Raw genomic sequence first — 27,109 nt, 5'->3', positions numbered from 1 at the left:
ATCTAAATTAAATACACCCGAGCTCAAATTTATTTAGCTAATTAATGTTAAGACTATTGCATACGTCCATAGAATAATAAGTATGTCTTCTATAGTCTGTTTATAGTTTGGTTTTGCCTAGATATAGCTGGACACAGGATGAGATTGGCCTATGTTAAGAAGAAGATTGTGATACCTGATTGCACTCTTCTGCATATGCATAGGGGGTCTTTAGCAGTGGGAGGAAACTGGAGGACCCAGTTGGACAGGCAACCCTATTTCTTGTGACGTACAAGTGGGGAATCAAAACCATGCAACTTGACTCAAGACAGACTTTATGATGCAACATGCTTATGTTCACCATTCCGCCACCCACCCCTCCCCCCCTGGATAGCAAAGAGGCAAGACAATAATTGATCATTGTAGAACTTTTTAAGTCTGGAGTTTAACAGTACTTCAAAGCATATTTTAGGATTTTTATTTTAGTTCTGTTATTTACATAAATAATTAGTTTTCTTTACACATATATATCTACCTCAACATAGCATTTGGGAGAATCTCTCCCAGTTTGCTTCAATATTCCTGGATAAGATTTTTAATGACAAATAAATTATCTTATTGACAGTAATCAGTCCTATACATTTATTATTCTGTAATATAAACATAGCTTGCAACAGATAGCAATGCAACAATATATAATATATATATAAAATATCTAAGACTCTGTTGAATATCAACCACATTTTCACTGAAATAATGATCATTAACATGTCGTAAAATGGGTTTACCTTTGGATCCCCCTTTGGGTCATCTTTATAAGCCAAATGTCCGACTGAAAAAACTATGTGTTAATTTACTCTGTAAGAAAGACTTGAATTTTTTTTAGCCCGAATTGCCCCAATACATTTTTTTTTTAAAAATCTGGAAAATAGTCAGGATTGGATATAATTGCTCCTAAACTTTTTGATGTGTGGTTGCCGCATTTTTAGCCACTCATTTTATTTTACTGGCAAAAAAATATGTTTCCGGCAATTTCTTTTTGTAATATACATGTATGGAAATACTTGGATTTTGGCAAACGTTCTATAGTACTATATTTTACACATAAAAAATATAAGAAAAGATAATCAAATTCTTTTACCCTAAATTAAGTCAGATATACTTCATTACAAAATAAATGAGAAATCAAAAAACATTTGTCACAGAAGACTTTCTGAATTTTAAAATACATGTAATTGTTCACACAATGTTTTTCAGTACCGGTATTAATGTTTTCAATGACAAAATATAATATTATGGACACATGTAAAATTCATATAACATTGCAATCAATGTGGGGGAGAGGGGTTGGGGATGTTATCTGCTTTCCCCAAAAACTCTTTTTGAGTTATTTTCACATCTTTTTATGGATGATAACCATTCCTTGTACATTTGTTTACTGAAATTTGTTAATGAAATGGATATCATTACTGCTTAAAATTAATATAGAAACTATCTTGACCACACATCAAAGATATGCATCCTAACTAAAGTATTTAATGAGTAGTTATCACCAATAAAAGTATGGCTATTTTGTATATGTGGAAAAATAGTGGATTCCTAAAAAAAAAACACCCATGGGGCGCATAAGACAAAAATATGAGGGTATACCTAAAAGGCAGCCAATCTCCTCTAGTGACCTATGGAGCACTTCTTCTTATGTGTTGATCTAATGGCTAAAGGTTGTGACAACACTGAGAGTATTAAACGCAAATGTACAGTAACTAACGACAAATACAAGAGCAAAATGGATTCTTTCTCAATCAAGTCATGTAATAAACAAGGCTGATAAAATAGATCCTTGTGGCACAGTTCCTTTTCTTCTCACTAAAATGTTTTGAGAGGGATTTGAAGCAAACATTTGATAGATATAATAGTTTAAATATGTTTTTAGTCCAAATATATCATCAAATCATACAGATTATACAGGGAAAGACTCTTTAATTCTAGTGGTTCCTACAAATTACGACACTGTAGTGTTATAAATATTAACTCTTTAATTCTAGTGGTTCCTACAAACTACGACACTGTAGTGTTATAAATATTAACTATGTCCTAATTATGGTGGATATTACAAGTTACATGTAGTTTTATCAACATAATAACTTAATTTAAATTTAATTTCAATCTTGGTTTGCCTGAAAAGTAAATCACAGAATTTTTAGGTTTATTACAAATATATCACACAATTTTCATGTTGTTCTATAAAAAAAAAGTCTCTTTATGAATGCAGTCAACTAAAGCATCTAAGAATAGCTCAACACTACACAATACAATCTAACAAGTTGTCTAATCCACTTTCATTGCTGAATAATTTGAGAAAACATCCCACTACAACATGAAATAGATATATAACAGTATAAATTGTCCAAATTTAATTATTAATCCATTTCCATTGGAGAAGAACATGATGTATTATGTGTAACAAGTTGACCCCTGCTTCACATACATGTAACTCTGATCACATCCTACCTCAACCATACACACAGAATTTATTGTAAAACTTATTATTGTCTATTTAAATGTTCTTATTTGTAACAGTCAAGGCTAATACAACATCAGTTTCATTTCACGATTTTGAATAACAATTTGACAATTCAAGATCACGATAAAGGTTCCAGGTTTCATAAAGATACACTCGTATTTGAAACTTTAGCTTAATGTCGCCTTAAACGATCAACTCTTTCATGTTTTTCTTCCCCATCTTCATCACTATGGTAACCACTACGTCCAACAGTATATCCCCGAGTAGCCTGCATCAACTCGGCATCTGGACCTTTATCTCTGTGCTCATAGAGCAAAATATTTAAAGTTTCTTCATATATTCTGGCTTCAGGAAACTCAACCTACCAATATAATATAATTTTTACACATTGAAAATTCAGATTCCAACTACATGTATTTAAAAGCTGATTTCCCCTAAATTAAAAAAAAAAAACAGTTTCTTTCTCTCCTTGGAAGTTGGATACAGTTTAACCAAAGCAAATGTATCTCACTCGCATGTACATGTAAATCCATTTTCTGACTGCTTCATGATGGAAAATTATGTAATATCGTGAGTTACTTGTATATAAGAATTGTAAATGGTGCAGACAACAGAGCTGTTGAACCCTCGACGTCAAGACGGGGATAAGAAGTGTCGTCTTACTGTCATTTTATTCAGTTACTAAGAAGGAATAAATGTTGCCATACAACGAATAGAACCATTGTATGGTGTAAACAGTCGTCCAATATGTTGCATCCGACGGTTGTATGGATTGGTTGTATCATGTAAACGCCGCTTAAGTCTCGTTAACAGGGAATTAATATTAAGGAACAGCATCTTGACACATTCTATGTAAAGATACCGCCTGCATCGCCATCTCATTTCAGACAATGTTTTCTTCCTCTGTTTCTAAGATTCACAGAACTCTTCACTACTTGATTAATTAATACACTGATCTTTCGTTTAATGAAAGATTGAAGTAGCAGAAGCCGTTATGAATAAGCTTATTCAAAGTGATAAACATAAACTAGGATCACCATGAAAGATCTAGCTCTGTGTAATTTCATTATTTTGAAACACCCAATATGTAACTGGTGTCTACCAACATGCGTGTGTTTACATACAACCATATGATACATAACCAGGTTGATATCTGTCACAAAATATCTATCAGATATCTGGGAAAATAGAGTTCTAACTGTATATTATGAACATATACATAACATACATCTTTCTTTTATTAATTTGTCTGCATGTGAGCATTTTAGAAGTGGGAGAAAAAGAGAGATCTCAGAAGAAGTCTTGATTAGGAACATCCAATATTGCGATCAAACTTGTACATGTATGACAGATATACATCTACAGTGCATTAGAAGATTTACTCATCCAATACAATCCCACCCCTAATAATGAAAAAATATCATATTGTACCTTTGTGTGTTTCTTATCTGTTCCATACACAATTGATGTACAACAGACTTCTGCTACTTTTTGAGCATGTCCGTAAAATGACCAACAGCAGATTTCATTACTGCCGATAACATCTTTAATAAACATGACACGTCTATTAAAGCGTAACGACAGCTTATCAAATAACTCCAAATTCTTTAATAAATTATCATCAGAATTACTGAAAAAATAAAAAAAAGAAGAGAATATTAAATAGTTACAATTGGCTAATAAATCTCATTCTCTAAAAACATTTGCTATTTCATTTCTAATAGGTGCTTGATTGACTCCAAATCATCTTGAATTGACAGATTTGCAATCGAAAGATGTGGAGTTGAATGATATACATGTTAGGAGAATCATGGCGAAATCAAACATGGTAAACTCATTTCATGCAGTATTTGGTAGAGATTTATTCTCACTGAGTTTGTCTACTTTGTTGCCTGATATTCTTCTGTTAATGGGGTTAACGAGACAATACAATTCTAGAATGTTGAATTGGATGAAAATAATATTTTGAACCCTTCTGTACATTCAATAATACCTACCTTGTGTATGAATATTTATTATTGTGACGATTACATATCAATTTAACTACAGGCTGAAATGAAAATAAATATACCAAAATTAATTTAACATATAAATACCATAAAATTAAGATTAAAGATGCCAATATGAAACAAGAATGTACAGGATTATAAATATATTTTCTGTCGGTCCTGTATACTTTCTCTACCATACACATGCAAAATATATCTGAATCTCTATAATACCTTATGGTTGGGGGGGGGGGGGGGGGTGATGCAAAATATTTTGCTGAATCTCTATACTGCTATGTCGAATCTCTTTTCTGCTATGTCGTATACCGTTGTCTGAAAAGTTTCTGTTTTTTTTGCTCAATTACCCTGTTTTGGACAGAATGGATGGGAGAGATTGGTGACTGGGACTAACTCCTAACCCCTTCAATCCCCATTGTAGCTGTATATTTATGTAATCACCTTAAATGTACTGGATACCAGTTGTTGTTCTTCTCTGGAGGAAGTAATTAAAGGGACTTTACAAATTGGTTCATGTTCTTCACGACTCTTTAATGCTGTTTCTATTTGTGTGACTAGATCAGCGACCAAGTAATACTTGGCTTCTTGAAGTAATTCCATCAGTTCTCTTCTTAATTCTGGTAATAGAACTGTACTGTCTCGTAAAAAATTTAAAATGGAACCAAAGTGCTTTCCACATCTATCAATCAAGATCCATCCTGAAATTTATAAAAAGAAATCATTTTAATTAATAAGTCAAATCTGTAAGACACTTTTATCTCTTAGCTAGGCTAACAATGAATATAAATCTGAAATTGAACAGATCAAATGCAGTGACAGGTATTAAGAACTGTCTAGATATTAGAAATCTTGGAAGTTTTCAATTAAGAAGTAATTCAGACAATTAGTAAAAGTCTGAATCGTTCTAATTATAAATTTCTTCATCCTCTGATGGCTTCGCATATGCTTATCTCTGAAAAGGCGTTGCCTGTAAAAAACAAAACCCTTTGCATAATAGTATATGGTATTTAGTAAATAAGCAAAGAAACTCTGTCATGAGATCTCTAACATACCTTCTGAATCTGTCAAAACTTCCATTCTTCCACTGAACATAGCTCGAAGCATTGTATCATGTTTTGTAAGCGTTCCGATTGTTGTATAATGTAACGATCCACCAACATTGAGCTTAACATATTTTGATGTATTTCCCTTTATCACAGTTTTGTGAGAATCACCAGACATGATTGGTATTAATTCTTTCAAATCTTTGGATTGGGAAACAATATAACCATTAACTTCCAGCTTTGTTTACTCACTTTCCCACTTAAGACCTCTGTCCAAGTGGTTGTCCCGATTGTCAAATATAAAAGTTAAATTAGAACTTGAATGAGTCAGAGGAATGGTCCTTCGCTTTCAATAAAGATAAAAGATTAAGTGAACACTGAAAAGAATAGTTCAATTCGGATTCCTCAGCCTCTCTCCTCCTCACTCAGTCACTGATGACTAGAAGAGTCAAATTCATTCATCACTATCAGATTTAGGATTTTAATTACTCTGGCATATGAAAATTCAGTCAGTCTGCTTCGACCATCTCAACTCGTTGATAAATCCTCACCTCCACAGATCGATAGACATTGAAATAAACTATAAATAAACTCGAAAAGCACTTATATTAGGTTGAAAAGACTTCTATTTTTAGATTGCTTATCGTCTTACAAACAGGAAGTCGTAATATATGACGTCATTGTCTGCTAGGTGTACTCGATTATCCACATCCTACTTTTCTGCACCGACCGGGGAAATGGGGAAACCATTGACGTCATATATATGACGTCAATGGGGGAAACCATCTAGTTCTATGTATTAATGGGGAAATGAAGGCGGGCAAACGCCACGCAGGGAAATTTTGTCCAAACCTCCTAGACGTGTCAAGGGTTCTCTTTCTCTTACGGGCCCACCATTGACCTTAAAAATATATTATACGGTCCATGGTGCACACCTGTTTTTTGTTGCCCCATCAGAGCGACTAGACGCCTTTCCGTGGCCGACGCCTGAAAACTTCTTGGGAATTCCTGTAAACCATTGAAGGGCCGAAAAGATCAGCATTGTGACCCCAATCAAGTTGGACCAAGATTATACTAAACTAAAATAGATTTTTTCTTCTTATCACTGCAGAATTTAAAACTATGTTTTTGGCATCAGTGAAATATTGAAATATTTTACATACATTTTCTGGCACGTTGAACTTGAAACTGGAAAAAAATAAAAATAGAATACGAAAGTAATTGTTGCCACTCTTCTTAGAAACAACATTTACATTCCAAAACAACATGGCAGACGAAGCTCTTGCAAAAGCTGGACTTCACTTTGATGAACTGAATAAAATACGAGTTCTTGAACCAGAAGTTGCCCAGCAGACATCGGAATTGAAAGAAGATTGCAAAGACTTTGTTGAAAGTAACTAGGCATAATAATAATTTTTCTTTGAATATTTGATGAATACATGTATACACTCAAGTCAAAGCCATTAAAAAAAAACGCAATACCAAATTCAAAGTTTATTTACTCAAACAACTTTCAAAAAATGTACATAACAGTTGACAAAGTCGAGATAAGAAAGTATCTGTGGATAATTTCATGAAAGAATTCACTACAAATGCACAAAACCGAAACGTCAGAAAACCATGAAACAAAGCAGGGATCAACTGAAGTCAATATCGGGTATGTCATGATTTTGGAGTGCCTGTGCCAACTCTGCAACAGTTTGTGGTGGCACGGCTTGAGTTCGAACCCGTCGTCCAAGTTCATCCCAAAGATGTTCGATCGGGTTACGAGCAAAGCGTTCATGTCGACGTTGGTAGATACGGTGACGTCCATCAGGAAAACTGAGGTTGAATCAGGATTCATCTGAGAAGATGACATTTCGCCATGGTGTGTTGTGCAGATAGCCCTGATTTGCGGCTCATTGCTGTCTGGCAAGTCGATGACGATGCAAAAGGATTTGACGGCGGTAAGGTCAACGGCAGCGTAACCCAAGAGCAGCCAGGCGCCTTCGGACTGTTTGAGGGCTGATCTGACGTTGCCGTGTTCCAACAGTTCCCCTGGCAGTAGCAGTAGCTGACTGGAACCTGTTGCGCAGATGCTGTAGTCGGATGTGGCGATCTTGAGCAGGGGTTGTTACAGGTGGCACTCCAGGTCGGGGTCGATGGGCAACTCTTCCAGTGGCGTGGAAGCGTCGTCTGAGGCGAGCAATGGTCGATGGCTACCTGTGAAGCCCCCTGATCCAGCATGCCAATAGCTCTGTTCCTGTTTTCTTGTGTAAGGTGTGGCATTTTTCCGAAGTGATGAATGTTGAAACTTTGATCTGTATTTAAAGGGTCACAAACAAAGTTCATTGCCGAGAACTGATATTGGATTCAAACCCAGAACTCCACAAAAAGAGACCTATCACAAGTTTCACCTATGTGCCATAAAAGATAGGAAAGCCCAAGAAAATGTTTACCAGAAATATTTCACAAATTAGGCATTGCATTTTTAATGGCTTTGAGTATAGATAGGCCTAAGGCTAGCGTATTATTTATATTTATTATGAACTTATTATCATGATTATTATGAAGAAGGGTCCGTAAACTAGCTAGGCTTTGTCACTGCAACAAACCGGAGAGATATTGATAATGATTGTTTTCATACTTAATAATGATATACAATACAAGTTAAAGATGAGTTCCCCGCGGACAAACTGGGTGATTTAATGGTATATATGGACTAAAAACATATTCAAACTAATTAATTTTTCATAACTTTGCTTCGAATCCTTCTCAAACATTGTAATTGCGAAGGAATGTCCTGTTATAAAAATTCGATCAAACCAGGTCATGTTTACGTCATGTGACTTACCTCACTTGGAAGTCAGTGGAGAATTCATTGCATACATAAGACAATGTTGTCTTTAATCACTTACTATTTATTACAAATATCGAATCCTAACTAAATTCTCAGATTATCCACTACCTGCGTCTTTTTCCGTCATTTTTATCTCAGAAAGTGTTGTATGTCTAACTCTTCATAAAGTTTATCAACTTGTACATCAAGCGCTCAATGTTCGTGTGTGACCTTTGACATCACGTGTGCAGAAATTCCTAATCGTCGGGCTGTTGATTAGGGAAACCCTTACATTTTTGTTGAATCCAGTATTTTTCTATTAAGATTGGATATCTCTACTTTCCATATATACCAAAATTACCATACTTTTATTGGAAATAACCACCCGATAAATACTTTTCTGGGAACCCATCTTTAAAGCAATAAAATGTCAACGTAAAATATAAAAATTAAAGGAGCTAAATCGCAAATATTTGGGACCTATAAATTGACACAAATGGGTTGCAACGCATAGGCCTATAATATTATCATCATATAATAATAATAATAATGTAATTATGAATGTATATAAACTGATTTACATTCAAATTTAGTGGTTTTTGTTTTTACTGTAATTTCTAATCAGTTATGTTTGGTGCAATACGCCAGAAATCTCAATCGAATGGCAATCTCTAGCGTCTGGTTTTTACAGTCTACACCGATAGTATTTATTGTGCATGCTCTACAGATACGAATATGTGTCACCGTTTGACATGACTTGTGGAATATATCTAGCCTTGTTCGTCAAGTCCCTTGTTACAAAAGGGGCTGAAACGCATTATGGTACACGATTCTGAACCAATGGTAAAATGTTTATTTCGTCTTAATATTGGATATCAGAAGCCCATCTTTTCCCAGTGTGTGACCATTCACAGTGTCATTCAGTCAAATCAAACATGTTTAACATATTAACCTAGTGTGGCCACTTCACCGAAGCATTCACCTGATTGTAGAATTCATTAGCCAATCACCACTTTTATCAAAAAGTCAAGCTCGATTGCTTGAAGACATGGTCACCATGTCGAATCATGTGACATGAATGGAGATACAATCGACTGGTGAATCCGGCTAAGGATTCGCCTGATGTGTCTACTTGTTCGGATGAATTTGACTGCAATTCGGCGCCGAATTATACTAGTAGCTCAAAAGAAGTCCAGCAGTGATCTAGAGTCTAGAGTAAAGAAAAATTGGACTAGCGGACTGTTTGATTTAAGGGCAATTATATTAAACTTGATACCTTAACAGGACTTCATACTAAGCGATACGGTAGATTTCTGGGAATTTTACTGTCCATACAAATTGGTTGTCAGAATAAATGAATTCATGTTTATTTCCACCATGTCCCGTATCAATGAATGTAATGTCATATACATTTGCCCTTAAGGCTTTTATTTAGTTGAGTGGATTCAAACAAAAAACTAACCCTAACCAGGACTGGTTAATATGAACAAACACAATTAATATGCCTTGTCAGACAATTTATATAAATTTCTATCCCAAATTAGCCGAACAATTTATATAAATGTCTAGCATCAAAACACACAGTAAAGCCATTTTGCCTTGTAAACCACGTAGAAATGTCATTGTTTTTTCTTATATTATTCAGAAATTGGAGATTTTCAGAAAATAGTTGGTACATTTATTGAAGTTGTTGATAATGTTGCTACAGAGGTGGAAAAAGAGAAAATGAAGGTAAATATTGTGTTATTTATAGCAGTAGTGATATATAGTTTACACCTCATTCCGGATACATAATAGATCTCTAAGCATCGGGGTTCGGCTCATGTTCAAAGTGCTATGCATTCATCTAGAACTGATTACGGTAAAAGGAATCGATGTAAATTATTAATTATGAAAGCTTTTGTCACAAAGTCACCCTATGCATTGTTTAGACAAAATGTGGTAATTTTTTAGACTATACTAGATGATATTATGAAGATGAATTTTCTTTGTTATTGCAACATTACAAGTTCTTTCAGGATGTGTTATGTTGACAAGAGAATAAACAAAACACCAATCTTTTCATTCTGATTTCTTAAAAATAAAAATGAGAATTTTGGTAATGTTGACAAAAATTTACATTTTTTTTTTCTTGTCTTGAAGGCTATAGGTGCAAGAAATTTATTGAAGTCGATAGCAAAACAACGAGAATCTCATCAACAGCAGTTGCGTGCACTAATCACAGAAAAGAAAATGCAGCTAGAAAGGTAGAATACTAAAACTTGATAATCCCAGGCTTAGTAATAGAAAACATATTACTAGTATATACATGAATCATGACTGGTTGGTGTGAACTGCCCTCAAGGCTCCTCAGACCTGGACACTCGACTAGAATGTCCCTGGTTTAAGAAGAACCGTCAGGGAATATCAAGCCCAGGTTTGACATATCAAGGGTGGCATCTGTGAGGCTGACTAAAGTAGTGTGGCTACTCCATTGGAAGGGGCATGCTGTACACGTGATGGTTGTAACTGTAGAAATATATTTTAGTATGTTGTTTTTTTTAAAAATAACCAAAATATTGTGTTTAAAAGTCATTATGCCCCTCTACACAGCTCATTTCTTTAAAGAGATTTGCTGATCCTTATCACTCGAACTTTGTTGTTGTGGCTTTATGCCAAGACACACCCATGGTTATGATGCATACTCATTAAACTATAACACATGCTTATGGAAGAACAATTACTCATTTAATTTGGGGTAATAGTCTTTGAAACATTAGCCAAATAATTTAGTAATTCTTCTTCATAAGTATGTGTTAAAGTTTATTGCTGTATCCAGTTACTAAATGCCCCTAAAGGTTTACATACTCATTAGTTCAGTAGCAACATAGTTTAATATACATACATGTATTATATTTAGTCCAAGGTACACTTAGTGCACCCGGGCTCAGAGGACAGATGGCTTCATTGTGCATTTAAGATCAATGATTTAATTAATCAAGTCAAGAGAGATAACTCCTAAGTTACTAAAGTGGTTTGTAATCTTATGTCTTTTATATGGCTTTTCTTTTTTTTTCAGATTACGAATTCAACACGATGCTTTAGTGAAAGAAGAAAGTGAACAAAATGACTTTATAGAACAATTAATATTACAAAAATAATTTGTGATTAAATGGTTAATGTGATATTTATTTTGTGCATCCATGTATGTGATGAACTTTGAACTGTGACATTTTTATCCTGAAGAAAAACAATAATCCGTCCAAACACAATGAAACATTGTGTACTGTTGGAGCTATATTTTATACCATAGCCTTCTTCAATTTATATTATATATCTTTAATTTTTGAAAACCAGATAAGGTTATAGACTGGGTTCATTTCAAGTTTGTGAATAAAGACTAATGCTTAATTTAATACTGCTGGAAAAAATATGCACCTTGTTTTCTTATGCTCACAATTTTATTCTTGACCCACAGCAACAAAAATTATAGGAAATATAAGAATTATTACAGATTAGATAATTATATGACTTATGAAAATGCTTGTGGAAACTACATATTATTTTGATGTCCTTTCCGAAACTAGGCCTGAATGCTCTGTAGCAGTACACCCTGGCATCACAAACTTGTGAACACCATTTTCCTCAGCTGTATTGAATATAGCAATAGAAACTGGAAAAACTACATGTAAGTCAATTAATGAAGACATTCAACAACATTCAGGTTACATTACAGCCTCTCAGTGTCATTTGCATTCTTCAAAAAATCTCAAATTTTAGATGCCTTAATACACCCTACAAATGTATCCCAATTGATTATTTAACCAATCAAAAGACAATCATCCGACTTGGATCCAATTGAATTAAAAAGAGACCCATCAAAAGATATTAGCAAAACATAAAGATGGCGCAAGCATGTTTATAAGGGTTTTAAACGAAACGACCGTTAACTGAAAACAGCCTGAAAACTTTTATGCAGAGGATACCAAATGTTGCGATAATTTCCATTCACTATATCTCTGTAAATACTGGGCAGATTGAACAATTCCTCAGAGACTTTAATCATGGTATCAAAACATTATCATTGAGCCTTTTTATGTTATTATGTTTAATTATCTGATATACTTGTTATTGTGTACTTCTGTTCTGTATTAACACCTATACTATCTGATATACTTAATTGTGTAGTTTTGTTCAGTTTACTATATTGTTGAAAACATTACCTACTTTGTTTTAAAAGACAGTATATTGGAAAGGGTCACTGTCCTTTATGTGCAAGCAAATTAATTAAATGTTAGTCCCAAAATCACCTAGTTTGCGTCAAGTGGATGTTAAACCCCATTTTGAAGAACATTTTGAATTTTTCTGTTTCTTATCATTGAAACAATAAAACATAGATTTCCGCGAAACATAATCCCAGACATTTATGCCTATATATATATTACAAATATGTTTAGTGAAACCATTTTTAATGTCTTTAATAGTTTTATATGATGTAAAAGCAATTTGCTGAAAATTTCAGTCAAATTGATCCACTATAAACCGAGAATTAAGCGATTGAAATTTCAGCCTAGCCTTGATCATCATTACTGAAGTCTGTAGATAAAAAAACATAGTCTCGATCATCCATTTCATGATTAAATTATGAATGGAAGTCGAGCAGCAAATGGGATCATAATCCAGTAAATATCGCAGGCTAGCAATGCCATCGAGAGTTAGTTATGGTCTGGATAAGTTAATTGATGTCTAATTAATAATTTAGATAACATTTCAGGCCTAAAGAAAGACCTGCAAATTGGCAGATTTAGTTCTTGCATAATGTATGTTTAAGAGACAGGGAAATATACTAATTAATTTTCTGGAATAAACATGTAACTTTACCTTGGAACAAAAAGTTTGAAAAGACTAAGAAGTAATTTATGTTTCCTTTGCGGTCTGAAAATTACATGGCTGTAAATAATATTTAAGGCAAAGCTGTTTCCTATCGGTTTAGATACAAACTGAAACGTCTCATTGTAACCAAAATCGGACGAAAAACAAGGTTGACATTCAGGGCCCTTATTCACGAAAACTTAAACTAAGATACAATCGAAATTTTAAGAAATACTGCAATTCGATTGGCTGACCAGTAAAATCAATTTGCATATATCCAATGAAGTTGCAGTATTTCTTAAAAGTTGTGTCCCCATCCAGATAGGCACCATTGACACCACAATTTTTCAAGTCACTGGGGAATGATTAGTCGCTGATTCTACCTGTTCGCTTTTTTCCTACTGAATGAGTTCATTTTCCATGTTCTTATTTAAATCGACCTTGTAGAGAGCAACTAGTAGCCCTACCTATGTCATCCTCGGTATTCCCAGTGGTTTCATTCCGTTCTACTCCACTAACCTCTAGGTTAATCTTTGGGGGAGACACATTTTCAAATTATTCGCCCTTGATGATTGTGCTATTTTTATCGACCAATCCCATACATCGTTAATTGAAAAGGAAGTAGGCAAAGGGAAGTAACTCTCATCGGACAAGTTTAGGGGTTAGCCTAAATGGGAGAAGTTCAAATTATTCTAAATGGGTACTTACTAACAACATATTATATAGTATGAAATTAAGGAAGACCGGACCAAATTGCCAAGTATACATTCAATAATAATAAACATAACCGAATTAAACATTTCAGATAAAGAACCAATAGTAATAATAATAACAAAAGTCAAACATATAGATGTTATACATGTTTGAAATCAGCGAAACATACTACATATTTTGATAATACAAATTCATTGGCCGAGAAAGTTCATCTGGATTTTCCGACGTGGTTTCCCCTTGTCAGTGGTGCAGAACAGAGGGTCTGACAAGGACAGCTGTCTAGTCCTTCGGAAGAGACGAAAAACCGAGGTCCCATGTATACATTAGAATGCACTTAAAAGATCCCGTGGCAGTTGGAATTTGATATAAGAGTAGGCGATAGTGCCGCTGCCCGGGCAAAATTTCCCTCATAGCACACTGTATGGCGTATGCCCGTCTTCATTAGCCCAGTATAGGAGCAGAACAGTAGGACGTTAAACCCCATTTCATTTCATTTTTTGATAATACAATTAATTATAAATGAATTAGGAATGTATACATAAATTGTTTGGCCCGGACTCACCCGTACTAGGCTATAATATAATTAAACATGCATTATGCAAGAGCTAAATCTGATTATTGCAAGTCTTAATTTTGGCTTCAGATGTTATAGAAATTATAAATTAGATCTTTATTTAACCAACAAGACCAAAATCAACTCTGTAGACCCACGGATGGCTCGGCTACAGCTCGGATTTAAATAGGATTTCACTAATTGATTAAATCAGATAAGGGGTAACCTGCACTCGGCAAATCTCGACTATTTCCGTTACCCTACATCTAATCTCGGCTGTATGACAGTAAGTGATATGTACCTACGCCCATACATTTGCGATGCGGCTGCCGGTTTACTTTAAACAGGAAAACGTGTCGCTTTTACAAAAAAGTCCCAAATTGCGTCTTTTGTAGAGTGTATATACCTAAATGAGCAGAGATATTGTCTCAAGGCTGCTGGTTTGATAAAATTCACTGGTAATTCCCCAAACCCAATGCCAAACGTGACGTTTGTTGATATAATACACTCTCCACAGAAATCTCCATGGGGGCAGCCATTTTTCATTTGGAACCTTGAAAATAGTTCAAATATGGCGGAAATGGTCAAACAGCCGAGATTAGATGCGTAGAATCTGTCGAGGTTTGCCGAATGGGGTAACCTGATGAAAATACGTCAGTTAGATCGAGGCTAAATGATAGAGTGTACTTAGCGAGGCCGCTGTAAAGCGTTTCCGTATGCTATTGAAAACTTTACTTGATAATCGAGATATGTAGGTGGAGTTAACGCCTGTCAATCAAGACACATTTCGCTACCATTTCTAGGCAAATATTACAAAGATGATAACTATGTTCAGAATAAAGTAATTTGACTGAATTTTTCAATATATTCTTCTTTCATCATCTACTTTTGAACTGTTATAGCAAGAATGGCCAACTCTCTATAAAAATCTCCCATAATGTATCTTTAATGGTAAATCCGTGCTGAGACGACGTCATAATCAAACGACATCACAATCACTTCAATGACGTTATTTCTATTGTCCCATCACAATATCTGAGAGTTTCAGAACTTGTAAGACGTGTTTTACTATTTTTAAGTAAACAAAACAACATATTTTTCAAACATTTCACCCTTTTTCGACAACTATGGATTCCAGGTAAGATATTTCGCCAGTGATGTCTGTCAGAACCCGTTTTAATTTTGTACAATAAAGTGTTCGGTTAATAAAGTAGATCTAAATAACGCGATTTGAATAAAGTAAACATCAATGCAGATTTTATAACAAATTTCCTGGAAACCACAAACAAAGTTTTATTCGAGAATCTCCCGGTGTCGACACATTGAAAAGTATTTTACGTCATGCAATTTCATTTGTTTTATTTTCATTTCCATCATTACAATATGTAGAAGATGTTAGAAATTTTAGTATAATTCACGATAAGATTTGAAGATATAAAAGTATAATTCATGATAAGATTTTTAAATCAAAGATATCTTAATTTCAGAAACTTAGAAGGCAAAAAAATGAAAGTATATATCAGTAAATCATAATTATACGGTATCAAATATTATTATATAAAAAAATAAATATTTCAGCTATTTCATTTGCAGATTGAGATACACCAATAATGCGTATCCAGACCGTGATGATTGTACGAATAAAAATTTAGTTCTTCAAAACAAAAACCAAAAAACTTTTAAAATCAGTCAAGAAAACCGAATTTTATAAGAATTTGGCCCAAATATTTTCTTCTAAATATAAAATAACAACATTAGACCGAGGAGTGTGATGGAAAGCAAGAGAGGTAACTACAACACTTAAAGGATAAATACCATATCACAAAAACTATGATTTAAGAACTATTTAAAGGCTCAATACCACTCTTGTTGTAACTGAATATGTCCCAATCTTTATTCTGGTCAACAAATTGTACTATTTTACAGTATTCCAATTAATTGATGATACAAATTTCATCTTAACACATCTAATTTAAAAAATTGGAAAAATTCAACTAAATGATTTGAAAAGCCTGACGTAAAGCTTTTCAAATGTGACTTAAATTTAAAAATATTTTTGAACCCTCTGGACAAGTAAAATAGGATTTGATGGATAATTTACACAACAGGTAAGACACTAACACATCTTGTACTTAGAATAAGGATATTTTTTTTATTTTCTGGAGCTGTCAAGTCAGCAAGAGTGTTATTGTCCCCTAAGGTCGGGCAGACAACGGCAATAACGGGGAAACGGGAGATAACAACATTAAACAACCGCATGGATCAGGAAAATAACAGCCACAAGATGATAAAAGCAACATCAAGAATAATGTAGCAACAGCAAAACTTTGAACCGGGAATATAAAAGCAATATCATGGACAGTGAAAATAATAGTTGCATCAAGTATAATAAAGATAACATCACATTAGATCTAGAAGATAACAGCAACAGCATGGACAGGAAGATAACAGCCACAGTGTAAATGCGGGAGATAAAAGCAGCAACAAGAATAATGTAGATAGCAGCAACATAGATAACAGTAACGTCAGGGATAAAGGAGAAAACAAGAAAGCAGCAACAGTATGGACCATGTAGATAACAGCTACAGCGCAGAAAAGGAAAACAACTGCAGGGATAAGGAAGATAACAGCGAGGATAAGGAAGATAACAATAACGGGATGAATAAAGAAGTAAAATTAGTAAGATATCAGCAAAAATAGGGCTGCAGAAGATAATAACAACAGGATCAGAAAGTTAACAGCCAAAGCATCACACAGTGCATATTCGCTAGGCCGCTACAAGATGCAATACATTCGTTTAACAGATTGCCAAAGCATAGATAAACAAGATACATAATTAACATCATAGGAAGAAACTGAATTCTATAAGAATATATTCGATTCTTCTAAATCTGAAAAAAAAACAACATTACAACCATACAAGTTGTTAACCTATAGAAGCCAGTGGAAACGGATGGTAAGAGAAACACATGGAGGTGTATAACAACACATCTACAGAAGATAACATGATTATTAACACCAAGGATAAGGGAGATAACAACAACACTTTAGATCGGGAAAACCACAGCAAAACAAGGCCACAGGAGATAATAAAAAGAAAAAAACGTCTATGTTCTGGCAAAGGTAGAAAATTACCACCGATTTTAGCTCTCTGCAACTTTATCTAGATTTTACAAACCAAAATCCTCTAATGTTCTGACAAAGGTAGAATATTACCACCGTTTTTAGATTTCATTAATGGACGCACTAGAGTGGCGAAGAAAGTACGGTAACAAATAGTTCAGTTTTACCAAGTTTATTAAAATCACTACCGACTTTAACAAATGTTTCAGTTTTACCAAATTTAATAAAATCTCTACCAACTTTAACTATAAGTTATGGTTTAAACAGTATTTTATTCAAGAGCATATTAGTATTTTCAAAAATATATTCATTGGAATGACGAAATGGAGCTATTAAATGTTTGGTTTGGCCTATTAAATGTTGAATCGGCGAGAAATGGGGTTTAACGTCTACTTCAGAGAGAAATTGTGTTTAACGTCCACTCGCCCAAGAATAGATCATTTCGGGACTAACATATGGTTCAATTTCATTTCAACAATTGGGTTGGAAGGCGACCCTAATCCTTATCACGTACAAGCAGGGAATCGGAACCACGTCATTTGACTCAATGCTTACGATCTAACACTCACGTGCTATCCCCACCCCGTATTAATCAAACAATAATAGGTACCCAATCTCTCTTTTTTTAAAAATTCAAATTATCCATTGTACGCGGAACCGCAACGGATTTGAACAATCGAGTTATTTTATCTTATTGCTTTTAAATCGACCCTAAACATTCGTAAGTGCGTTGCCCATGTGCATAGCTTGGACCAGAGCATGTTTTCGGTCACCAAATCTGTTGCCTCACTGATTTCAAATAATGTTGCATGAATAATGTATGTTCGGATGTGTCGAAAGGTTGGAATAAATTAAACAAATACAAACAAATTCAAAAAATTATATTTTCAATATTTTATCACTTATACACGTTAATTAATCATACAGGTGGGCGTCCTTTGCAAAAAGCATAACTGGATCTTTGTAAAAGTTGTTTATGAATGCATCTGCACCAGGATGTCCTCTATAAGGTGTCCACTTTTGGCATGCTTGAAGACAGATGTTCGCCCAGGCATGAAGGTAAGCTATACGCGTCCCTTTGGTTGATTTCTTCAAAGGTTCCAAGATATGGTCACTCCAGAAGTTCGGCATCTTATCAATTCCGTTATCGAATATGCCTACTTCTGTCACGGCAGGAATTTTATGGCGATCTTCAGCTAGCTCAACGACATTAATAACCTTGCTTACAAAAGTATCTGTAGATTCTGCGCCATGATAATAAAAGTCCATTCCTAAAATATCGACATAATCGTCACCAGGATAGAATTTCAGGTAGTCGTCTTTACCTTGGAATCTATCTGGGCTGTAGGCATACAACACATTGTGAACATTCTTCGTATCTCTCAAATATTTGACAGTATATCGATAAAGTTCTTGCATTTCTTGAACCGTGTTTTGAGCTTTGTTTTTATAACCCCACCAAAACCATCCACCATTGAGTTCGTGAAATGGTCTGAAGACAATGGGTATAGTTTGTCCTGATGACGTTTTAAATCCCTTCATAGAAGCTGCAACAGAATCAAGACGGCGTCTGTAAACTTCGTGGAAATCGCCACCGGGTAAAATTCGTTTAATTGTATGAAGAGTATCCCCCTTATCTGTAGCTATCCAGGCAGTTCCATTCGTTACTGGATTATGTTGATGATGAGCGGAAACTATAAGTTCACCTCGTTCGTATGACCTTCTGACGATATAGTCATTCAATACTTTATTATTGTGATCCAGTTCACCATAACCAATTCCATTGACAGCCGGATAATCTCCCGTTAGTCTCTGGACATCGCATAGGCTGTCCGGTATCCCATTCTCTACCATATCTGCCTGAAATAACAAAGACTTTGGATGTCATTATATATTCAATGGGGTTAGCTATATGATCTTCCCAAACAATCGAGACTAGAGTCAAGTGTAGTACAAAGGATAAGAGTGTACTTCCTTGTGCACAGCAATTGTCACTACAATGTGATTTTCTCAAAAAATCAAAATGGTTTTAAATGCACTGGAAAGGATACAGGTGAACTTCCTTGTGCACAAAAACTGTCACTATTAGCTTATGATTAAATATAGCGAATTGTTATGAATGCTTTGGAACGTGGTTTTATAGATAAGTGATGGCGTGGCTGTTCGTGGGTGTAAGTAGCTGGGCAGGCTATGGTCCATTTTCTTCAATTTTATGTGGATGTTTTTATACCTGCACTATCAGTTATTTAAAGGGCGAGCTGCGGGTTTTCATGCACCCAAACGATTAGGTGCACATCTTTTCTGACACGACAGGCGTAGATCAGCCCATATTCTCACAGGAGTCAGTGGTAAATGTGTGCAAGGCTTCACAATGCAGCTCCGTTTTTTTCAAATTACTTTTTATGAATCCCCACTTTAAAGTATCTGTACATTACTTGGTTTGAGTTTTGTAAGAATTGAAAACAACTAACCCTGTATAACCACCCATTGATGTTGCCATCATGAGACCTACCAACACTGTATGGAGAGACCCCACCTTCAGCACCCCATACAGTGTTAGCCTCCTGACCAAACAGAATCTTTTTCGGATCTCTTGCTAAATTTGTTAGTTTGTTGTATAATTTCCTTGCTTCTGGACCAGCATTTTGATCAATAATAGCATTCTGCACGATCGGCAGTGCTGCAGTCAGTAATATTACAAATCTGAAATGTAAATATATATATTAATGAAGGGGGGGGGGGGGCGGTCGCTTTAGGTCAAGGTCTGTCATTTAGTCCAGGGGAGTGGTTTCCATTTCGATACGTGACAGGGGGTAGAGTCGCCTGCCAAACCTCGTGAGTTTACTCCGGGGCGTTCGATATCCTCCCGCTGCCAAAGACACAATTATTGAGACAAAATTGAACCATATATACTGAGCGCCATGGAAAACGCATCACTTAGTTTTTCGTATAACAAAATGATCCTGTAAACATATCTTATTTATTTTTCTTCTTATTGTGAACAATATTCAAATGGGAACACATCAATAACAACACATTTGTACACTTATGGATGTTTAATCTGTAATCAGAGGGGTCAAAACCAAAAGTACGACACAGATGTCAGTAGCGGTGTGTGTCCTCCACGGGCTCTTACGCACGATATGCAGCGACGTCGCATGGAATTTACCAATGTTTGAAAGCAGCAATGGTGTGCATCTGTGGTCTCCGATACAGACGGCGTCCAATCTCATCCCAGACATGTTTTATCGGTGCCATGTCCGGAGACATGGCTGGCCAGTCCAAGACATTGATGTTGTTAGCAGCCAGGTAGTCCATACTAAAACGGGCGGTAAGCGGACGTGCATTATCCTGTTGGAAGTGCTGAAGTTGTGAGTGCGCTCGAAACATCGGAACAACAATTGGTTGCAAGACATCATCACGGTAGGCTACAGCATTAACGCGACCCCTGCAAATGTGTAGGGTGGTCCGGTGATGAAATGTGAAGCCCCCCCCCCCATCATTACACTTCCCCCACCCCATCGATTCGTTTCGAAGACGCAGCAGTCTGCAAGACGTTCCTCAAGACGTCTCCACACACGTTGACGGCCATCAGCGTGATAAAGATGAAAGCGACTCTCATCACTGAAGAGCACACTTTGCCAGTCTACTCTTCTCCATGCATGTCTGGTGTCCTTGAGCCCATATCAAACGAAATGACGGTGATGATACCTGAGGATAGCTCCAGCATAAGGTCGTAGTGCACGGAGTCCTACTTCTCTTAGACGACGTCTTACGGTGTTGGCACTTACTGGTCCTTATCTTCCGACGACTGCTGCACCTGTTCGAGTCGTTGGGCGGAATCTGTTACGCAGATGAGTGACCCGGATGTAGCGGTCTTGAGCCTGGGTTCTAACGCGTTGTGGACCAGGACGTTGACGGTCACGTGTTGATCCAGTAACTCGAACACGTTCCACCAACCTTACAATAGTGGACTGATGACAATTGAAGTGTCTGGCAATAGCTTGTGTAGACATGCCAGCCCTTGACATTCCCATGGCTTCATTCCGTTGATTTTCAGTAAGTCTCGGCATCTCTAGCTCGATTCCTTCACACGTCAAACAACAAATTACGACGGATTGACGTTTCACAGTTCATGTACTGCACATTAAGTTGAAAACATGGTTTTAAAGGGATCACACACAATGCTGCACGTGAATATTGGGTTTTTCAGGTGCATCTCGTGCAATTTTTTTTTTGCACACGGGCCGATATTTTTTGCGTTTGGGAGCATTGTGTGAAACAATAGTTCTAGTCTGGAGGCTCAGTGCGGGGGGGGGGGGGGGGTGCATCAAATGGGCACAAAACCAGACCCAACTTTTCTAGAGTAAAATTTTGCGTAGAATACGATGCCGAGTGGTAATCAGTCCGCCGTTGGGGCGTTTTCGAGATATTCGGGGTCAAAGGTCAAATGGGTTCATTTGCACTGAAAGTGAATGCGCGGTCATTCTTGTATCATGAAAATAAGCTGTAAATGATCGAAAGTAATCACAATTTCAATAAAAATGTAAACTTGCTAAATTCACCTTTGTTCTTTGTGACCCCAGAGGTCAAAAGGTCACATTTTCCGTTTTAGCACAAGGAAGATTTAAAGTAATAAATTAATGTCGGCGTAAAATATAAAAACTAAAGCGAAACCTGTTCTAATTAATAATAGGAACATTTAAAATGTATCTTTAGGTGGTCTTAGCACCAAACTTTTACTTTGGAACGTCGAAAATGATCTTGCATATATAGAAGCAAAACGCTTCGGAGCCTGTTTCAAAAATACGTAAAAACTGTTAAATCAAAATCTCTCTGAATTAGTTTTACAACGAATGCTATACATAATGATACTAGTTGTCTGAAAAAAAAAACCAATTAAATAGTTCCATGGCTGGACTCCATCCTGCAGGCCGCGTCACAAAGCCTGCCAAAATTTTCCCCGCTAACATTTACCAATACGACATATATATCCTGTGAACTACTATGTACAATGCATTCGTCGGTTTTATCTGCGTCCATGATCCGGCGAAATTCATAAAAACCCATAAAAAATTTGCAAACTTTTAATCTCGTCGCCAGATGCGTGTTTTCACAGATTAACGTCGGTTTTCCTAGACTGGGATTCTCGGAAGTCCACGCGGCCTGCAGGCTGGAGTCCAACACTGAAACTATTTAATTGTTTTTCAGATAACTAGTATCATTATGTATAACAATCGTTGTGAAAATTAATCGGAGAGATTTCGATTTGACAGTTTTTACGTATTTTTGAAACTGGTTTCAAAATGTGTTGGTTCTGTTATGCAAGATCATTTTCGACGTTCCAAAGTAAAATTTCGGTGCTAAGACCACCCAAAGATAAATTTGAAATGTTCCTATTATTAATTAGAACAGGTTTCGCTTTAATTTTTATATTTTACGTAGCCCCTTTATTGCTTTAGTGCAAAAACGGTAAATTTCACCTTTTCACCTCCAGGGTCACTAAGACTAAAGGTGAATTTAGCAAGTTTACATTTATATTGAAAGTGTGATTACTTTCGATCATTTTCACCTTCTTTTCATAATACAAGAATGACTGCGCATTCACTTTCAGTGCAAATGAACTCATTTGACCTTTGACCCCGAATATCTCGAAAACGCCCCAACGGCGGACTGATTACCACTCGGCATCGTATTCTACGCAAAATTTTATTCTAGAAAAGTTGGGTCTGGTTTTGTGCCCATTTGATGGACCCCCCCCCCCCCCCATAGTATTCATAGTATTGCATAATATTATACATACAAAACCACCTATAGTAATACAATATTTGGGAAAAAAAGTGATGCGTTTTCTATGGCGCTCAGTATATTTGTCCCGGTATGACCTAGTTTGTATCGAGTGGATGTTACACCCCTAACACTTTCTCTTCTCTTCCCAATTGCTCTCAAATAATAGTAACATATCTTACAGAGATGATTGACATGTTTTTCAATTATAAGACTAGAATCTAAACACGCACCAAGCTTTTCACACTATTTTGTGCATGGATACCCGAGTCCGCAATCGTCACTATATACATGTATATAGGTGAATCTATTTTCTGTAGGTTGATTTTGGTTCCAACAAGCGTTATACTTCGTCCCGTCCTAGCTCAGTTTCTTGAGTATCAACATCAACAATCGGGGTATTATCGACGTATGAATGTGGGAGAGTAGATGATAGATGCGACTTGGTTGGTGATTAAGACGAATAGAGATAGAGAGAGAGAAATGGGGTTTAACGTCCACTCGACACAAACTAGGTCATTTCTGGACTAACATATGGTTTAATTTTATTTCATTAATTCGCTTGCGCGTAGGGGTCTTTAGCAGTGGGAGGAAACCGGAGAAAACCCACGAGGTTGGACAGGCAAGCCTACTCCTTGTCACGTACAACCGGCAATTCGAAACCACGCCAGTTGAGTCAATGACAGGCCGCATGATACGTACAGCACGCACGTGCTAACCATTCTGCCATCTCCCCCCCCCCCCCACACACTACTCGCCCCATGATTATCGAACATTGATCCCACATGGATAATGGAACTCTGTTTACTTACCTCATCTTTCTTAGTTCAGCCCCGAATTTGACCAGATTTATTTAATCCTTATCTTATCGTTGCTCTTATCTCTAGTCGTATTCAAGACAAAATCCGCTATTATTATTATATTGGTGTAAAGTACAAACAGGTGGAGGTCAAAGAAAGCACACCCACATTAAAGTAGCTAAGTCTCTAACTCAATATCATCCAAAGTCTTTGAAAGCACGAATTATTTGTCAATTTAAATCAACATTGATGTTGTGATCTTAGCGGGAAAAGATGGGCTTCTGATATCCAATATTTAAGACAAAATAATCATATTACCATTGGTACACGAATCGTGTACCATAATGCTTTTCGGCGCCATTTGTAACAAGAAACTCGAAGAACGAGGCTAGACATATTCCACAAGTCATGTCAAAAGGTGACGCCATATTCTTATCTGGATAGAATACACAATAAATGCTATCGGTGTAGACTGGTATAATCAGATGCTAGAGATTGCCATTCGATTGAGACTTCTGGCGTATTTCGCCGAACATAGCTGATTAGAAATTACAGTAAAAACAGAAACGATTGAATGTAAATCAGTTTATATACATTCATATTACATTATTATATGCGTTGCGACTGACTCTTTTGTGTCATTGTCTAGATCCCAAATATTAACGATATATATTGTCAAGGATTTAAAGCACCAACTTAAAAAATTCCACCTTTTGATTTTACACCAAACGGACCAGCAAATTTCTGGTCGCCAGTACACATAAAAACGTTTTTTTTCAGACGGATAAGATAATGCAAGTTGACAAGCTTTCCAACGCGAGTTTAGGTGGAACTTTTCGCGCGAAATCTTCAGAAAGATATGAACCCCGCTTACTCAATTATTTGTAATACATTTAAGTTGGAACTAGACGTTCGACCCTTAATAACATATACATCTTACAATCTTATTTTAGGGTAAAGTATATCGAGCGGGGGCGAATGAAAAACATCCAATAAGCGATGTATGTAATGGGGGGAACATTTTGTGACCATGTACTCGCCATTTGTTGTTTACTGTGCTTTAATCGCCAACCTAATGACCGAAGGCTACTTTCTTATTTATGCGTTGTCATACTGAATGAACATCTAAGATGAATATATTCAGTAACAAATCGTAGGATGGATTGAGCGGTCGAGTCTACATAGATTTGTCGCGATTTGAGCAGCTGGGTTTAAAATTGAACGGAATTGAAATTGCCCTTATTTATCCGATCTGGGAGATCGTTGCCTGTTTACATTGTGGATTCTATCAATTTCCAGTATGTTCAGTTGCCGCGCAATATGGGATAGGATGTGCGTCTGGTTATCTAACGGACTTCAAGTATACATGCGTGAAAAATGCCTTTCTGGAAACCCTGTATGTTTGTTCTATTTATAACATATACAATAAGTAAGTCCAGAAATAGACCTTCAATGAAATAGATCAAATAGTGTCACTTTTATTGTTTGTATATGGGTTTTATTAATCAAAAATAGATAAACACTGACTATAGAATTATAATCAACACTTACACTATGACAAGTCTATAGTATACACAATAAACCTCAATTTATATTTCTTTACACAGAATAGATAAAAGCTGGGATTTATAAATAGTTGTTTATTCTAGGGGATAAAAGAGATATGCCTCTCTTATTAGTTCGTTGGTATGAAAGAAATTGTCTATAATGGGGTTGGATACAAATATACATGTATGTGGATAAGTGGAAAATAAACTGAAATATTCTCTGATTTGTTAACTTACATTATATAGACCTGAGATAACTATATCCTTGAGTTATATGCAATGGTAGAGACAATATTTACTCAGTCCCAAGATTTTCTGATATCTTTGATGGAAAACAAGATTGATTGCTATGTGAAATAATGTTCTTTTCTAAAACTTTTTTTCTTTATTTTAATTTTTAATTTAGGTTTGAATGATAATTTAAATTTTCTTCATTGTGATAGTGATTATATAAAACTACTCTTTTTATGGTGCTCAAAGTCCGGACACTCGAAATGAGGAAGTATACCCTTAAACTAAATTTTGTTTCGAGTATAAATGGAGGATATCCAAAAAGACCTGATAAAGCGCTTAAGTTACAAACTCTTTTGTTTCTGGCACAAATGTGAATTGAATCATCCCATCAACTGCACTGACAGACTATTGAAGAGAAGAACCCAGTATTAAATTATTTCTCTTAAGAAGGAACAAGTTAATAATTTCATTAAGATGAATTGTAATTTATTACACATGATGATAGGTTATTGAATTTCAGTTGGAGCCAATCAAAATTATTAACTTTGCTCTTTTGAATTTCAACAGCAATAATTTAACAACCTCATCTTCTCTTCAATAATAGCAATGGGGTGTGTTGAAAGTAACTTGTGGGTTGTTTTTTGAACTACTGGAAAATTTAGATCTTTGCATTCCAATATATATAATTAATCAAAATCGCTATACTTTGAGCCAGTTGCATAGTAAGGGTAGTTTAATTTATACCAAAACATATGACGTCTTTCAACAGTGTATTATTCTGCTGAAACTGTACAAGAAAATGGGGGGGGGGGGGCGGGTTGAGCATTTCTGAATAAATTTACTCACAGAATTACACTACCTGTCAAAACCTATCATTTGAATCAGAGACTTATTAATTACATCACTGAATAATTCATTTAAGGTTAAAGGGTTGTACATGTAATGTCATGTCACATTTATGCCGCCCTTATGACAACTGGGGAAAAAAATGATCTATTTTACATTATTGCCATCTGAAAATTACAATGAAATAATATATAAATAATGTTAATCACACACAATGGAAACATCTACCACACAAAAACAATAACTTTTTTAATAATCAGTCAGAAATTTATGATGTAAATCTG

The 27,109-nt window shown here is 35.7% G+C and overlaps 3 protein-coding genes across 3 annotated transcripts; 1 reads left to right on the top strand and 2 right to left on the bottom strand.

Annotated features, from left to right (window-relative positions):
* Nucleotides 1-441: 441 nt before the first annotated feature.
* LOC126823549 (BTB/POZ domain-containing adapter for CUL3-mediated RhoA degradation protein 3) lies at nucleotides 442-6,220 on the bottom strand. Its single transcript, XM_050552448.2, has 5 exons — nucleotides 5,562-6,220; nucleotides 4,951-5,207; nucleotides 4,501-4,553; nucleotides 3,935-4,133; nucleotides 442-2,864 (listed from the first exon to the last, which is right to left on the bottom strand). The coding sequence occupies exons 1-5, from the start codon at nucleotides 5,728-5,730 to the stop codon at nucleotides 2,676-2,678; spliced, it is 867 nt and encodes a 288-aa protein (XP_050408405.1). The 5' UTR covers nucleotides 5,731-6,220; the 3' UTR covers nucleotides 442-2,675.
* Nucleotides 6,221-6,773: 553 nt separating this feature from the next.
* On the top strand, nucleotides 6,774-12,520 carry LOC126823550 (intraflagellar transport protein 20 homolog). The gene is made up of 4 exons (XM_050552449.2): nucleotides 6,774-6,945; nucleotides 10,016-10,101; nucleotides 10,513-10,616; nucleotides 11,429-12,520. Exons 1-4 carry the CDS (start codon nucleotides 6,819-6,821, stop codon nucleotides 11,508-11,510), a joined length of 399 nt encoding a protein of 132 aa, XP_050408406.1. The 5' UTR covers nucleotides 6,774-6,818; the 3' UTR covers nucleotides 11,511-12,520.
* A 5,959-nt stretch (nucleotides 12,521-18,479) lies between these two features.
* On the bottom strand, nucleotides 18,480-24,314 carry LOC126824623 (mannan endo-1,4-beta-mannosidase). Its single transcript, XM_050553888.2, has 3 exons — nucleotides 24,211-24,314; nucleotides 20,083-20,314; nucleotides 18,480-19,471 (listed from the first exon to the last, which is right to left on the bottom strand). The coding sequence occupies exons 1-3, from the start codon at nucleotides 24,213-24,215 to the stop codon at nucleotides 18,527-18,529; spliced, it is 1,182 nt and encodes a 393-aa protein (XP_050409845.1). The 5' UTR covers nucleotides 24,216-24,314; the 3' UTR covers nucleotides 18,480-18,526.
* Nucleotides 24,315-27,109: the final 2,795 nt, after the last annotated feature.

Source organism: Patella vulgata, chromosome 6, assembly GCF_932274485.2.
Source record: "Patella vulgata chromosome 6, xgPatVulg1.2, whole genome shotgun sequence".
Classification (NCBI taxonomy): domain Eukaryota; kingdom Metazoa; phylum Mollusca; class Gastropoda; family Patellidae; genus Patella; species Patella vulgata.
This window is presented reverse-complemented; position numbering and strand designations above follow the sequence as displayed.